The sequence below is a fragment of the Enhydra lutris genome, unplaced genomic scaffold (assembly GCF_002288905.1).
Source record: "Enhydra lutris kenyoni isolate GAN:26980312 unplaced genomic scaffold, ASM228890v2 scaffoldscaffold68, whole genome shotgun sequence".
Classification (NCBI taxonomy): Eukaryota; Metazoa; Chordata; class Mammalia; order Carnivora; family Mustelidae; genus Enhydra; species Enhydra lutris.
In genome coordinates this window covers 420,870-436,919 of record NW_019154152.1, presented here as the reverse complement: position 1 = coordinate 436,919, position 16,050 = coordinate 420,870, and the positions used below count along the sequence as shown (strand labels likewise).

Here is a 16,050-nt window from a genome sequence, read left to right as displayed (position 1 = left end):
TCCTGTCCTACCATCTATGGGTATTCTATGAAAATGGATTCCCAGGACAAGTAAGATGAAGATACAGTGGGTTAAACCCAACAAATCTGCTTCTTTACTGAAGGACCTCTCAGAATTTCTAGTATGCTAATGTACATGGTGAATCTCCAGTGTAGGACAGTATGAAGCTGTTTCCGAACTTACTTGACTATGGAATCCTTTATCTCCCAGAATATCTAACGATATTAAGGAAGGAAGCTAATGTTCAGTGGAACAGTTTGGGAAATGATCTAATCCAAAGTTTCATCAGTTCCTCTGCTCTCATCATAAATCTCCAGCACTTGATTTAATGCACCAAACTGACCCTTTGCTGCATTCCTAGTATTTTCCCCAGTGGGAGCCACTGACTTGGCTTTGAGATCTCAGTGCTGTGGTATCTCACATGTAATCCTTGTAATCCTCTGGTTTTTTCTGAGTAAAAAAGCCTGTGGCTTCAAAGTTTATGACATCACACAAGGTATCAATCTCCTTTATACTCCAAACAAATCATTTCACTGACTTGAGCGCTGAAATAGGAGATGCTGCTTTCACTCTTTCACAGACCTTATCTGCGGGCACATCCTGACTGTAGCCTGAAGCCTCACTGAAGGACAAAGCATAATAGCTCAGTGTTCAGACTTAGCTAAAAGATCAGACCACCTCAATCATCCCCAAGGCAGGCAAGGGCCAAATGGACAGCACAATCAGACCCTAGGGGACTCAGCACAGAAAGCCACACAGAAGCATACTGAGCGGCGAGGGTGGCCAAGCGGCAATGTGAAGGAAGGAAGGGGAGGCTGAGTTAAGGCTCCGAGGAGACGCTGGCCCAGCACAGCTTTTTGAAGCCCCTGGAGTGGGATCCTCCCAGTGTAGTCTCAGTAACTGGCTGCAGCCAACATAATTCCACAAACATAAAAAAGACTCTGAGCTAAATGTGAATGATTAAAATATCTACTTTGGATTATTACTTTTCATTATGATTCAGGATAATTAAGAAGAGTATGTTTATTTAAATCAGGGTTCACAATACTCTTTTAAACTGAAGATGGATCTGTTTTCTCAAGTTATTTGATACCTTCCTCCTAGAGCTCAATTTCCAGAAAAAGCTCTTTGAACACAGTAAGGCATTTTTAGAGATACTCATGTCGAAATAATAAATAAGTAAAAGTCAATCAAGTAAATCAAGGTCTGTCTCATTTCAGATAACCAAATTTGTAAATTCTCTTAACAAAGTTTGTATGCAAAACTCAAAGTGATTTAAATTTGTAATAGAAACCTATAATCCAACTAAAAGAAATCCATTGCTACATAACTAAAATTAGGTAATTATATATTTATTTATAAAATAACAAAAGATTTAGGAATAGATCTGTTTATTGTACTGTGAAAATGGTCTTGGTACATGTGAGAAACATTATATACTTTGAGGACAGCATTCAGAACTGTTAAGACAAAAGACAAAACTATAATTTTAAACTCAATCTTGATTTAAGGGAAAGGCTATAAATTATTGGCTGGAATGCATTCAGCATGAACTCAGATTCTATATAACATAAAGCATGAAAGAGTACAAAAGATGTTGGGAGTCCAATAAGCCCATACCTAAATTTTAACTGTAAAGTTGCAAGGACTTTTTGTTTATTCTTATATACTAGTTTTCTTCTGAGACAAGTTGATTTTATCTCCAAGACTTAAGGCCATTCCCTGTAAGGAAGAATGAAAATGTTCAGAATTATTAAATCTATATAAAACCAGTATGTTTTGGTATCTTAACCAAGCCCCCATCAGTGATACCACATCAATAATGAAACCAAGGATATACAAAACAGACTCACCAAAACATTACTTTGTTAAGTACTTTTAGTACTTAACAAGGCAACAGATTTGTAGTTTGGACTTCAAAAAACTCGAAAGAACCCTTTTCACAAACACCCTACAGGAATTAATCTTGGTTTAGGCAAATAATCCAGAGTGATAGGTCCAAAAAAGTGGGCCATCTTAATGAACCAAAAGTTTATTTCTATTCAGAGAATATTATTATTATATATATGCATCTAATATATAAAACACTAGTACAACAGAAAATACTACATATAGAAATAATAAAGAAATAAATTCTTCCTTTTTGTTCAGTTCGGAGATGACCTCAAAAAGAAAAAAACAAAACACCCAGTTGTTACCTGACTCTTCGCACGAATTCTTATGTGGCCAGTAACAGGGGCCTCTGGTCCCTGTTGAATTGGTTTTTCAATGCTGACATTTGCAAGTGCATCTTCTCCAAATATGGACCGAGCATACAGGTTGGCTGCCATAAAGCCACAGTAACCAGAAAGAGCCTGGAAGAAATGTATGATATATTCAATACTTCACTAGAGAACGAATGACACATAAGCAAAGACCACCAGCATATATAAATTATCATTTAAAATAAGATTTATTATGTGGTGGTGGTTACATGACTACATACCTCAATAAACATGACTTTAAAGAAATAGCACTTATTCCAGTTTGCATATATACATTCCCCATTTACTTACAGAGTTGTCTGACTACACCAGACCTTAAGCTCCATGAAGGAGAAGGACAGACAATTTTTATTTTGCTCATTTCTTTTTTTTTTTTTTTTAAGATTTTGTATAAAAGTAGCTCACAGAGTACTGGGCATATGATATTTGTGTATCTGCTAGAGTATTTGTTGAATAAACTAATATATGAATTAAAACCCATTTGTCTGGCAGAACTTTGCTGATAAAATTAGTTTTATAACATTAGCAAGAATTCTACAAAGAAAAAAAATTCCTTAAAGCCTCAGCTTCATTTTTATTTCTATTCTTTTTTCATATATACAGAACTTAGTAGAAAATTCCGTATTTGAACAGATATATTCTGACCCACAATCAGAGCCAAGAGAAGAGGTCACGGATATTTTTAATCCAGTATCAAAACCTATTTTGGAATGAGCCTTTAGCTGAAAGGGAGAAGACTGAAAAGAAAAACGAGTCTGACTATTCAGTCTGATCACTGTACTAGGAACAAGCAGGTTGGTATATTCCAGTAGAAAGAGATAAGCAGATTGATGCATTCAATGGGATAACTTCTTTTAGCTAGTCCAGAATGTCACTGCTCTTCTCATGTTGAACAGTAACAAAAATACACTAAAGGAAATACAAGTAAGCCAGGAATCTGCCATACTACTCTCTATCAGATTTAAGAAGTTCTTGGTCAAATCTTACCTTCTCTGGAGTGAGACATTTCATGTTAGTTGACTTTAATATATGCTGTAAGTAGTCATTTAAATCTATTATATTTGTGTTAACCGTCACCTGTACAGAGAGGAAAAAAAGTCAAGGAGATCATAAACCTTACAATGAGAGAGTTGCATATTTCTGATCTTAGGGTTGAGAAAACAGATTCACATATCATATGGAACCCCCTTTCATGTATTTAGTGGGGAAGGTGGGCAAAAAAAAAAGGTAAATGACACCTACAAAATCCAACAAACTGCAAGTTGATATCAGAACTTGCATATACAGATAATGTCATAAAAGATCAAAATGCTGCCTATAAAATATTTTTAATAAACATCAAGGCCACTGACTTTGTAAAACTTCTTCTAGATACTAGATTCAATGGTAAATTATTATTCGTACATCCAAGGGATGGGGTATTATCTTTAATGTCTTGATCGATCAGACTAATCATACAACTGCTACCCTCATCAGTTTACAACAACTTACCAAGCTACTCGCATCGTTTCTGGTTAAGGCTAATTTGCAAGAATAGCTATTGAGAGACTGCTTCTTACGCCTGACACTTTTTTTAGTGGGACTACTCTTATCAGAGAATTCCTCAACACTAGCCAGAAAGGAAGATAAGGAGTTCAAGGAAATCTCCCAAGGACTAACTTTGTTTTCCCATTCGAATTCAGCCCACATCTGACGGAATTCAGCATCAGTGCACGTGGCAGGCTGGATATAGTCCATGATGTCGATGTGAATATCACTGAGGACTACACAATTTCTGTCACTTGCTGCTCCAGAGACATCATAAACTGCAATGTACACACAAAAAAAGGCCCTGAGTCACCAGAGGCAAATTTCAATTTAAAAAGCTTTAATATTTCCTAATAATTATGATATTAGCCAACTATTTATATAATGCTTAGTCTATCCTGGGCCATATTTTAAATGCTTCACAAAGATTTACCTCTTAAATAGTCTCTTCAATCTTACGTTTGGCTATTATCATTGTCCATGTTATGGATGAGGAAACAAAGAGAAGTCACGTAAGGTGCTCAAGGTCACAGATCTGATTAAGTGGCAGGGCCAGGATTAAAACTCAGTCAGTATGTATGTAGCAGGTAAACAGTAGTATTCCCTCAGAGGTGCCTAACTAATATTTCTGAATGAATATTGAGGAGCCACAGTACTTAATAATACAAGATTATTTACTTCTATGACTGCCTTATATACAGCAGAAAGTTGTCATCTGATTGGAGCCTATGTTTCCTCCTCCTAGCCTCCTCTCTTGACATTCCCCTACTCTATCTACTTTCAGTGAAAACTGAGGTCACTGAAAATAAGTTTAATTTCTAACCCCACATCTAAAAACAAATTTCTCTCTCTCTGAATCCACACTCACCTCCCTACCCTTCATATCAGAGAAGTGCTGTCTCTTCTCTTCTAGATTCGTATTTCCTGCTATCTGTGATCCCTGCTCTGGTTTAGGACATCACTCCAGCAATCATTACCCACCTCACTCTTAAGTTTTTACCTTCATATTCTCTACTGGCTCTTCCCTTAGTCTATAAACATACTCACCTTTAAAAAAATTCTCCCTCGTCCCCTTTCTTCCATCTACTGCCCTCTCTCATTCTTATCAAAACCACAGTTCTACACTCAGAACAGTCTACACGTACTGTCCTTATTTCTCCATCTCCAAGTCTTCAACCCACCCACCACTGCCCAAGATATACCACAAACAATATTTAATTTCACTGATGATCAAAGCCAAAGGGCTCTTCTTTTAGACTTCCTGTTACTTGACCTTTTGTAACTCCGGATACTTTTGAAAGATTTTTCCTTACTTCTCTATCACATTTCAGGTACCTTTGTAGGATTCTCCTCATTTGACCAAGTTTTCAATATTGCTGTTCTCTTAGATTCAGTTTCCAAATCTCCCCTCTTCTCCCTTGATGCCCTTAGTGATTTCTTCCATTTCTACGTTTTCAAACAAGTACTTATCTCTCGTTTAGACCTCCTATTCAAATGCTACACTCATATCAAATTGCCCTTAGACATTTTTAGATATCCAAGCTTGAGATATTACTCAAGCTGCTCAAGACTTACCTTAGTCTCGCTCTCAAATTTGTTCTTCTCTCCTATATTCCGTTTTGGTGATTGCCAAAAATATCAACATAATAAACCCAATAAAAAAATTTGAGGGTTACTCTAGTCATTCCCTCTTCAATCAGTCTATGTCCTGGGCATTCTCTCTCCTTAATATTGATAATATTCAGCCTTCTCTCCAACCCAACCACTACTGCACTAGTTTGAGCTCTGTCATCTCTCACCTGTTCTACTACAACAGTTAGTTGTACTAGTTAGTAGTTTCTGCCTCTTCTAACTGGTTGGGGGGGGCGCCTGGGTGGGTTGTACTAGTTAGTAGTTTCTGCCTCTTCTAACTGGTTTTCTACGGTGCTATCACAGAAGTGTTTAATAACGGGCATGCCTGGGTGGCTCAGCTGATTAAGCATCCTTGACTCTTGATTTCAGTTCAGGTCATGACCTCAGGATCCTGAGATTGAGCCCCACGTTAGTCTCTGTGCTGAGTGTGAAGCCTGCTTAAGATTTTCTCTCCCTCTCCCTCTGCCCCCTCCCCCGCCACCCTGCTCATGTGCACGCACTCTCTCTCTTGAAAGAAAGAAAGAAAGAAAGAAAGAAGAAAAGAGGAGCGAAGAGAAGAGAAGAGAAGGAAGAAAGAAATGTAATCATGTAATTCACTGAGAATTCCCTAACGGCTCTAACCCTTTATATCCAGGACTAAGTCTGAAATCCTTAGCATGACAAGTAAAACTGAGCTCCCACTAACCTTCCTAACCTAATTTAAAAAAAAAAAAAAAATTATTTATTTATTTGACAGACAGGGATCACAATTAGGCAGAGAGGCAGGCAGAGAGAGCGGGGGAAGCAGGCTCCCCGCTGAGCGGAGAGCCTGATGCGGGGCTCAATCCCAGAACCCTGAGACCATGACCTGAGCCGAAGGCAGAGGCCCAACCCCCTGAGCCACCCAGGTGCCCCCTGAATCTTTTTTTTTTTTTTTTTTTTTTAAAGATTTTATTTATTTATTTGACAGAGAGATCACAAGCAGGCAGAGAGGCAGGCAGAGAGAGAGGAGGAAGCAGGCTCCCCTAGAGAGCAGAGAGCCCGATGTGGGGCTCGATCCCAGGACTCTGAGATCATGACCTGAGCCGAAGGCAGCAGCTTAACCCACTGAGCCACCCAGGCGCCCCCTGAATCTCATTTTTTAAACCACTACCCTCCAGCCCACTTTGAACTCCCAACTGTATCAAACTACTTGCATTTGTTCCGGCTGAATCCTATTTGCAGAACACTTAACTAAACTTTCAGAATGCCATGTGAGCATTAGTTGTTCCACAAAGCCTTTCCTAACCTTCCCTCCCCACTCTACCACCACTTTGAGAAAAATGACTAAATTCTACACAGGCTCCAACTTTACCTCACACAAGCTTCCTTTGTAGTATTTACCATTATGTGTTACACATATTTATTCTGCTTATCTGTCTTCCCTCACTCCACCACGTATTACCTGAGCAGAGATCTTTTGTCCTCACCATGGTAGCCCGATTCCTACCACAGAACTTACTTAAAAAAAATGCTTATTGACTGACTGAATGCCTCCATATAAGTCAGTCACCACGTTCCTATGGAACCTCTGCCTATACAAAATTTTAGACTCAGTTCAAACATTATCCCTTGATAACATATCCTCCTCCTCTATAAAGCCTTCTGTATGGTTAGCATTTTTCCTCTGATCCCAAAGCACATAGTATATAAACTAGAACCTCTCACATTGTGTTGCACTTAAATATATTTTACTTATCTATTTCCTTCTTTTGCTTGGCAGTTTCTTGAGGACAATCTCTCTATGGTTCATTTCTGTACATCCACGAACACAGTACAATGCTTAGTAGAATAGTAGGTGCCCCCATAAATGAGAGAGTGAATGAATGGATTCAGGTCCTGTCCTCAAGAAATGTCATACAACTGCTTATTACAGATATCCTTTAATAAAAAGATCACATGCTACAAAACAATTCCTTACCTATATTACCAAAAATTATTCCATTTTCTGTTGATGCTACTTTAACATTAGCTTTAATATTCGCAAAATCATGAGGAGCAAGAGTCAAAGGAGATGGTTTTTCCACAAGTTTCAGATCCCCTAAAAAAGATATGGTTTTGATATGATTAAAATATACATTAAATCACATATATTCTCTCAAATCATAAATCTTATCTCCCCAAAAATAAAATCTTAAAATGTATGCAGCTTAATAGTGTTTAGCAAAGTAAGGAACAAGAGAAGAGTTATGATTCAAATATTTTGAGGACAAAATAAAGAAATCATTTAACACCCTATTATTCATATCAGTTTGCACATTTTCTTTGAAAAAGTAACAGGGGGGCGCCTGGGTGGCTCAGTGGGTTAAAGCCTCTGCCTTCAGCTCAGGTCATGATCCCAGGGTCCTGGGATCGAGCCCCACATCGGGCTCTCTGCTCGGCAGGGAGCCTGCTTCCTCCTCTCTCTCTGCCTGCCTCTCTGCCTACTTGTGATCCCTGTGTGTCAAATAAATAAATAAAATCTTCAAAAAAAAAAAAGAAAGAAAGAAAAGAAAAAGAAAAAGTAACAGGTTCCTCAGAATTAGTTTGTGCGTGTGTGTGTGTACTTTGGGCTTACCATTCTTTTTCAATGATTGAATATAAAGTTCTCAAAAAGCTTAAGTCTTAAACTATAGACTCCATTACAAAGAATGATAATCCACAGAAGATTTATAAATTTTTAGAAACATAGTTCTTTATAGAGGCATCAAGCTATGCTGAGGAAGATAGGGTAGAAGTTATCTTTTCCCTTAAAGTCCTTTAACTCTTGCTTAAAAGCCACATGGAATTTCCTAGAGGCACTGTACTTTTTTTTTTTTTTTTTTTAAAGATTTTATTGGGACATCTGGGTGGCTTAGTTGGTTAAGCATCTGCCTTAGGCTCAGGTCATGATGCCAGGGTTCTATAATCAAGTCCACATCAGGCACCATGCTTGGCAGGGAGTTTGCCTGCTCCATCTGTCCCTCTCCCTGCTTACGCTCTCTCTCTCTGTTAAATAAATTTTTTTTGAAGATTTTATTTATTTATTTGACAGAGAAAGAGAGATCACAAGTAGGCAGAGAGGCAGGCAGAGAGAGATGGGGAAGCAGGCTCCCTGCTGAGCAGGGAGCTCAATGTGGGGCTCAACACCAGTACCCTGGGATCATGACCTGAAGCTGAAGGCCGCTATTTAACTGACTGAGCCACCCAGACGCCCTGGCACTGCACTGTTTCTATATACAATTTATATTTTCCAACTTCAAAGCCATTGTATAAGTGGTCAGAGAGAGTAAGAGTCATGTGTTTTTATTAAGAAGAAAAACACACCTCAAGTTGCTAATTGAAATAATAATATATTACTTTGGCTACATGTGGTAGGTATCAGCTATAGACTCAGAAATTACCTAGTTCTGTTCTAAGGCAATTAAAAATTTAACTAAGTGAGCTATGTGGTAAATCTGTAAGTTAAATAACTCTTATTTTTATCTAGAAAAACTGACATTTGCTAGGTTGAGCTTACTGAATAAACCCATCTGGATGTACCAAGAGCAAAAACCTAAGAAAGTCAAGTACCACAGAGGTTCAGAAAACTGGAGCCGAAGGAGACTAAATAGTAAATGTAAAACTAAGCCTTGATTAAAAATTCTTATACTGGGGCGCTTGGGTGGCTCAGTTGGTTATGCGACTGCCTTCAACTCAGGTCATGATCCCAGGGTCCTGGGATCAAGCCCCACATCGGACTCCCTGCTCAGCGGGAAGCCTGCTTCTCCCTCTCCCACTCCCCTGCTTGTCTTCCCTCTCTTGCTGTGTCTCTCTGTCAAATAAATAAACAAAATCTTAAAAAAAAAAAAAGTTCTTATACTAAAAAGGTTTCTTATACAAAACTTGTACATATCTCTTAATAATCTGTCATATAGACTTATTATATAACAAAATTTTTCCTTTATGGTAAATTTCCTTACCCAGAGTAGCTAACTCTAATGTGCAGTTCTGCAAAGTATCACTGGTTTGATTTACAACAAGTACATCCAGGACAATATCATACTGGTTGACATGAACATAAGCTTCTGCATATACAGGATCTGAGAAACCTGTCAACTGGGTGACCTGTTAAACAAAAATAAAGAGAAGAATCAAGTGACTGAGACAATTTAACCAAACATATCCTAGCCAAATGACTAAGTCTGTTAGGTAATTAACAGATGTGCTTAGATCAGACAAGTCATTTTGAAACTGGTACAATAAAATTGTATATAATATAGAGGTGGTAATTGCAAATGGGACATTAGAACTAACAGGTACTAGAGTTTACAGTTCAGTAGGAAAAAGATGTTAAATATGTTGAGCAAATACCTTAAACATGATCTCAGTTTAAGGACTGAATAGATTTGGATACATTTTCAGATAAATCCCTCAGCATCTCAATTCACTAGTTGCTCTCCAAAACTTGGGAACTAAATAAAATCCAAATCACACGGTAGTCCCTGCTACCTAAATTCAAGAACTAAATAGATTATACAGCAAGAAATGCTTGTAATTCCAAGAAGATAAATTTTATATGCTTCCCCCGCAACCAAAGTAAAAAAAAAACCAAAAAACAAAAAAAAAACCCCCGAGTACAGCACTTTAAACTTAATATTGTCACCAAAACTACGTGCAACAAAAAATAGATTAAAACTGGATTATATCAGGCGCCTGGGTGGCTCAGCTGGTAGAGATACTGCCTTCAGCTCAGGTCATGATCACAGAGTCCCGGAATCGAGTCCTGCATTGCGCTCCCAGCTCCGCGGGGAGTCTGCTTCTCCCTCTGACCTTCTCCCCTTTCCTGCTCTCTCTCACTCTCTATCAAATAAATAAATAAATAAAATCTTAAAAAAAAAAACTGGATTATATTAAAATGAAAAATTTTTGTGCATCAAAGGACATTATTAACAGAGTGAAAAGGCAACCTACAGAATGGGAGAAAATACTTGCCAACCATACATCTGATAAGGGACTTGTGATCCAGCAATTTCACCTCTGGGTATAACCCAAAAGAAATGAAATTAGTGCCTCAAAGAGGTATTTGTGGTCCATGTTCGTAACAGCATTATTCACAATAGCCAAAAGGTGGAAGCAACCCAAGTGTCTATCAACAGATAAATGGATAAACAATATGTAGTATATATTCATAATAGAATATCATGCAGCCTTAAAAAAGAAATTCTGACACATTCTACAGTATGGAAGAACCTTGAAGACATTATGTTAAGTGAAATAAACCAGTCACGAAAGGGCAAATAATATATGATTCTACTAATATAAAGTACCTGGAGCTATCAAATTCATAGTGATAGAAAGCAGAATGGCGGTTTCCAGCAACTGAGGGGAAGGGAGTGTGGGGAGTTACTGTTCAATGGGCATGAGTCTTAGCTTTACAAGATGAAAAAAGTGCTGGAGATGGATGGGATGATAGTGATGGCTGCACAACGATGTGCACATACTTGATGCCACTGAACTGTACACTTAAGGATAGTTAAGAGGATAAGTTTAATATTATGAAAATTTTACAATTTTAAAATTATTTATTATAAATTTATTACAAAATTTAAAAATGTATAACTGTAATATTATCAACATCAATTCCCAAATTTAACAGAGAGAAAGTGTTTCAGTAGTTCTAATTCCACTACTAACCTTATCTTGGACCAATTAATCTAAGACTGTTTATTCATCTAATAGAAGGGACTATTTGAGTCTGACTTGTAAATTTATACATTTTAAGAGTAGGAAAACTTTCTCTATAAAATCCGACATGGAAGTCAATACACTAAGAATATAAAAGTGGAGCTGTCCTGTTTAAAGTAACAGAGGACAGGAGAAATAGGGCAGGGTGTCAGAGTAGAGGCCAGAGCCCAGCCCTTTAAGTTTTAGTTAATCTTCAGGGGCCTGGGTAGCTTAGTCAGTTACGTGTCCAACTCTTAATATCTGCTCAGGCCTTGATCTCAGGGTTGTGAGTTTAAGTACCACATTGAAATAAACAAAATTTTTAAAAAGTTTTAGTTAATCTTTATGGATCTCCCAGTTTACGTGTTAGGCTATGATTCCACACACAACTGAAACAAGTTGTAAAACCATCTACTAGACGTATAGTACTAGTGTACAGTAAAATATCAGCATCTGAGTATTATTTCTTTCTTTCTTTATTTTTTAAAATTTTATTTATTCATTTGAGAGAGAGAGACAGCACAATCTGCAGGAGTAGCAGAGGGACAGGGAGAAGCAGGCTCTCCACTGAGCAGGGAGCCTGACACAGGGCTGGATCCCAGGACCCTGTGACCATGACCTGAGCTGAAGGCAGACACTTAACCAACTGAACCACCCAGGTGCCCCAGCACCTGAGTTTTAATTCCTGTTTCATGAGCCTATCAATCATAGTGACTTGAAAAAACTGATGCTATATAACAAGTTATTTTTTCTTTTAAAGAACATTGGGACTAGCCACTTCCTAATTACTACTTTCTAAAGTGGCTCATTTAAATAATTTACCAGTGCATTTGACATTTTGTTACCTTGTTAAGTTTAGATGCGAGGGGATCTGCTGCCTCTTTCCTCTGTGTGTTGCCCATTGCTGCCAGCAAGCTCAGCTGAAACTGATCTTCCTTGCAGTTCATTTCATTCTTTGCAGTTAGTTGCATAAAGGAAATAGGGTCATCGGGCTGTACTGTCACATTCCTCTTTTCAGATTCTTTCTGTGTTGAGAAAACAATACATCTCTCTTTAATATGGAAAAAAAGACAGCTTTCTGTAAACCTATAATAGGGACAACCCTCATATAGAACCGAAAAACCAAGAGAATTTTTTAAAAACCCACAAACCACTTTTAGTAATCACTCATAAATACCTTACCTTCTGGGATAATTTCTCTTCTTCGAGTTTAGCAGACAGCATGTGAGAAAGGGACTGCCTGCACTCCTTATTGAAAATGTCATTCATTAAAGGTGAACATTCAGACAAGACCTTGAGGCACAGGGAAATTCGATCTACATCATCATCTGTAATTGGCTTCTTAGGAAGAGATGATTTTCCCAAATGAAGGATAGTGGCCATGAGCAACATAGCCTCAGCAACAAAAGACTAGAAAAGTAAAGAAATGGATTATTTACTGTCATGGTTCTCCAATTCAGTAATGTCACTTTATTGTAACTTCAAAATCCAAAAAATAAACCTAATTTTCACTTCACCCGAATAAGAATTCAAATGCTTTAGATTTTTATCTCCGTATGTTTGATGTACCCTTTCCCTTCCTATCTTTTTAACTGCCACCTTCCAATACCTTCATTAACTTTCAACTGAAAGATAGCAACAGCTTTTTAACTGTTTTCCCTTACTCTAATCCCTTCACATGCCAATGCTGTCTTTTTTTTTTTTTTAAGATTTTTAATTTTATTTATTTGATGGAGAGAGAGAGAGAGATCACAAGTAGGCAGAGAGGCAGGAAGGGGGGAGGGGGGAAGCAGGCTCCCTGCTGAGCAGAAAGCCCAATGTGGGGCTCGATCCCAGGACCCTGAGATCACGACCTGAGCCGAAGGCAGAGGCTTAACCCACTGAGCCACCCAGGCGCCCCGCCAATGCTGTCTTTTTAAAAATTCCAACTACAGGGGCACCTGTATGGCTCAGTTGGTTAAGCATCTGCCTTTGGCTCAGGTCAGGGTCCTGGGATGGAGCCTGGCGTCGGGCTCCCTGTTCCGCGGGAAGCCTGCTTCTCCCTCTGCCTCTCCCTGTAGTTCCCCCTGCTTATGTTCTCTATCTCCCTCTCTCTGTCAAATAAATAAATAAAATCTTTTTTTTTTTTTAAAGATTTTATTTATTTATTTGACAGAGAGAGATCACAAGTAGGCAGAGAGGCAGACAGAGAGAGAGAAGCAGGCCCCCCGCTGAGCAGAGAGCCCGACGTGGGACTCAATCCCAGGACCCCGGGATCATGACCTGAGCCGAAGGCAGAGGCTTAAGCCACTAAGCCAACCAGGCGCCCCAATAAAATCTTTTTTTTAAAGATTTTATTTATTTATTTGACAGAGATCACATGTAGGCAGAGAGACAGGCAAAGAGAAAGGAAGGGAAGCAGGCTTCCTGCTGAGCAGAGAGCCCGGTGCGGGGCTCGATCCCAGGACCCTGGGATCATAACCTGAGCCAAAGGCTGAGGCTTTAACCCTCTGAGCCACCCAGGTGCCCATAAATAAATAAAATCTTTAAAATTTTTTTTTTTTAAATTCCAACTACAGAAAAGTTAAAAGAACAGATACACTTTACCAGTTGCTTACATTATACCATATATGCCTTCTTATTCTACCTATTCATGTACACTTACTTTTTTTGGCTAAACATATGAAAGAAGGGTTCTTCACCCTATAAGCGCTTTAGCATAAATCTCTTAAGAATCAGGACAGTTTCCTTTAGAACCACAGTATCATTATCTCACCTGAGAAACAGAACAATCCCAAAAACTTTACACTTAAATGCAAATAAATTTTCCAAAAGTTACCAAGTGTTTTTATGTTTTTTTTTTTTTAATACAGGATCAGCTTCATGCATTTTATTTGGCTGTTATTCTCTTTAGTCCCTTTTAACCTAGACCAGTCCCCCTGATTCTTTGTATTGTTTCCCATCACAATGACTTTTTTAAAAAGCTGGGCCAGTTTTGTAGAATGTTCCCCACTTTTGGTTAGAATAGGTGCTGTTTTATATCTCTTACTGTATTGCATTAGGAGCACATAATGTCAGGTTGCCCCATTATTGGTGGCGCAAAGTGTGATCCCTTGCTGCTGCTATCTTAATCCTTATTGTGCACCAATCACTTCACTCTACATGCAAGTACCTCAGTGACTTCCGACAGCCTTCATGTTGAAGTCTGTACTACCTAGCCTGTTATTCACAGTTTCCACAAGTGACTTCAACTTGCTTTTTTAGTATTGTGTACAATTATCCCGACACATGCTCTATATCCCTGCCAACCCATCTTTGGCTAAGTGATACTCTGCACACATGCCTGAAAAGACTCCCAGAGGCCTGGGAACAAATGAGCAGAAGAATGAGTGTAATAATCCTGAGTCTGGATACAGTCTCCAGAAGAAGAAAGGCAAAGAAACAGGAAAAAAATAGCTACAGAATCATGGCCAAGGGGCACCTGGGTGGCTCAGTCGTTAAGCGTCTGCCTTTGGCTCAGGTCATGATCCCAGGGTCCTGGATCGAGCCCCATATCGGGCTCCCTGCTCAGTGGGAAGCCTGCTTCTCCCTCTCCCACTCCCCCTGCTTGTGTTCCTGCTCTTGCTTTCTCTCTGTCAAATAAATAAATAAAATCTTTAAAAAAAAAATATGGCCAAAAAGTTCCCACATTTAATGAAAACTATAAACCTGCACATCCAAGAAGCCCAATGAACCAGAAACAAAGGAAACATAAAGAAAACCACACCAAGACAAACCCTAATCAAACTACTGAAACCTATGATAGGGAGAAAATCTAAAACCAGCCAGAGGGAATAGGACCCATCCACACAGAGGTGTAAGAATGAGAGCAGGCTTCTCATCAGAAAGCCAAAGATACTTATGCTACATCTTTTTTTTTTTTTTTTTAAGATTTTATCTATTAATTTGAGAGAATGAGTGAGAGAGAGCACGAGAGAGGAGAAGGTCAGAGGGAGAAGCAGACTCCCCAAGGAGCTGGAAGCCCGATGCGGGACTCGATTCTAGAAGTCTGGGATCATGACCTGAGCCGAAAGCAGTTGCTCAACCAACTGAGCCACCCAATCGCCCTTTGCGCTACATCTTTATAGTAAACTGCAAGCCAGAAGACAATGGAGTAACCTCTTTATAGAATCAAAAAAAAAAAAAAACTGTCAATTTAGAATTCTATATCCATAAAGGTATCTTTCAAAAATGAAGGAAAAATAAGGCTATTTTAGACAAACAAAAACCAAGAAAATTAATTGTCAACAGACATCACTATAAGAAAAGTTAAAGCAAAGTTAAAGCACTATAAGAAAAGTTAAAGCCTGGGTAGCTCAGTTGGTTAAGCATCTACCTTCAGCTTAGGTCATGATCCCAGGGTTCTGGGATCGAGTCCCACACACCAGGCTCTCTGCTCAGCAGGGAGCCTACCTCTCCCTCTGCCCCTTTCCCCACCCCCAACTCGTGCTCTCACTTGCTCTCTTGCTCTTAAATAAATAAATAACTTTTAAAAAGTCTCTTATTAGGGGTGCCTGAGTGGCTCAGTGGGTTAAAGTCTGTGCCTTTGGCTCAGGTCATGATCTCAGGGTCCTGGGATCGAGCTCCACATTGGGCTCTCTGCTTAGCAGGGAGCCGGCTTCCCACTCTCTCTGCCTGCCTCTCTGCCTGCTTGTGATCTATCAAATAAATAAATAAAATCTTTTTTAAAAAGTCTCTTATTAAAAAAAATACTAAAGCAAAGCCTTTAATATTTGGTATATAAAAGGTATACAATCAGGGAAACTCTAGAAAAGGCGTAAGTGAAGGAGAGTCAGGGAAGTGATAACCCAACTTTCTGCCTTGTACTACATGTGACAAACTTCATGAACCAGTTACTAGTAAACTGGTTCTCTTTAACAAGTATCAGCAAATGCACAAATGGTCTCCCAATCTGCAGAACTGAGCA

At 38.8% G+C, this 16,050-nt stretch overlaps 1 protein-coding gene across 2 annotated transcripts in view; it reads right to left on the bottom strand.

Moving 5' to 3' along the window:
- Positions 1-1,376: 1,376 nt before the first annotated feature.
- LOC111159503 (coatomer protein complex subunit beta 1) overlaps positions 1,377-16,050 on the bottom strand; it is a 38,219-nt gene continuing 23,545 nt past the window's right edge. Inside the window, exons 15-22 of one of the 2 annotated variants that reach the window (XM_022522024.1) lie at positions 12,288-12,515; positions 11,951-12,130; positions 9,362-9,506; positions 7,363-7,482; positions 3,924-4,069; positions 3,252-3,341; positions 2,199-2,354; positions 1,377-1,722 (exon numbers count right to left, since the gene is read on the bottom strand). In XM_022522024.1, coding sequence (XP_022377732.1) covers positions 1,663-1,722; positions 2,199-2,354; positions 3,252-3,341; positions 3,924-4,069; positions 7,363-7,482; positions 9,362-9,506; positions 11,951-12,130; positions 12,288-12,515 — 1,125 coding nt within the window. In that variant the 3' untranslated portion in view covers positions 1,377-1,662. The remainder of the gene's footprint in view (positions 1,723-2,198; positions 2,355-3,251; positions 3,342-3,923; positions 4,070-7,362; positions 7,483-9,361; positions 9,507-11,950; positions 12,131-12,287; positions 12,516-16,050) is intronic. The other variant, XM_022522025.1, reaches the window with a different exon arrangement.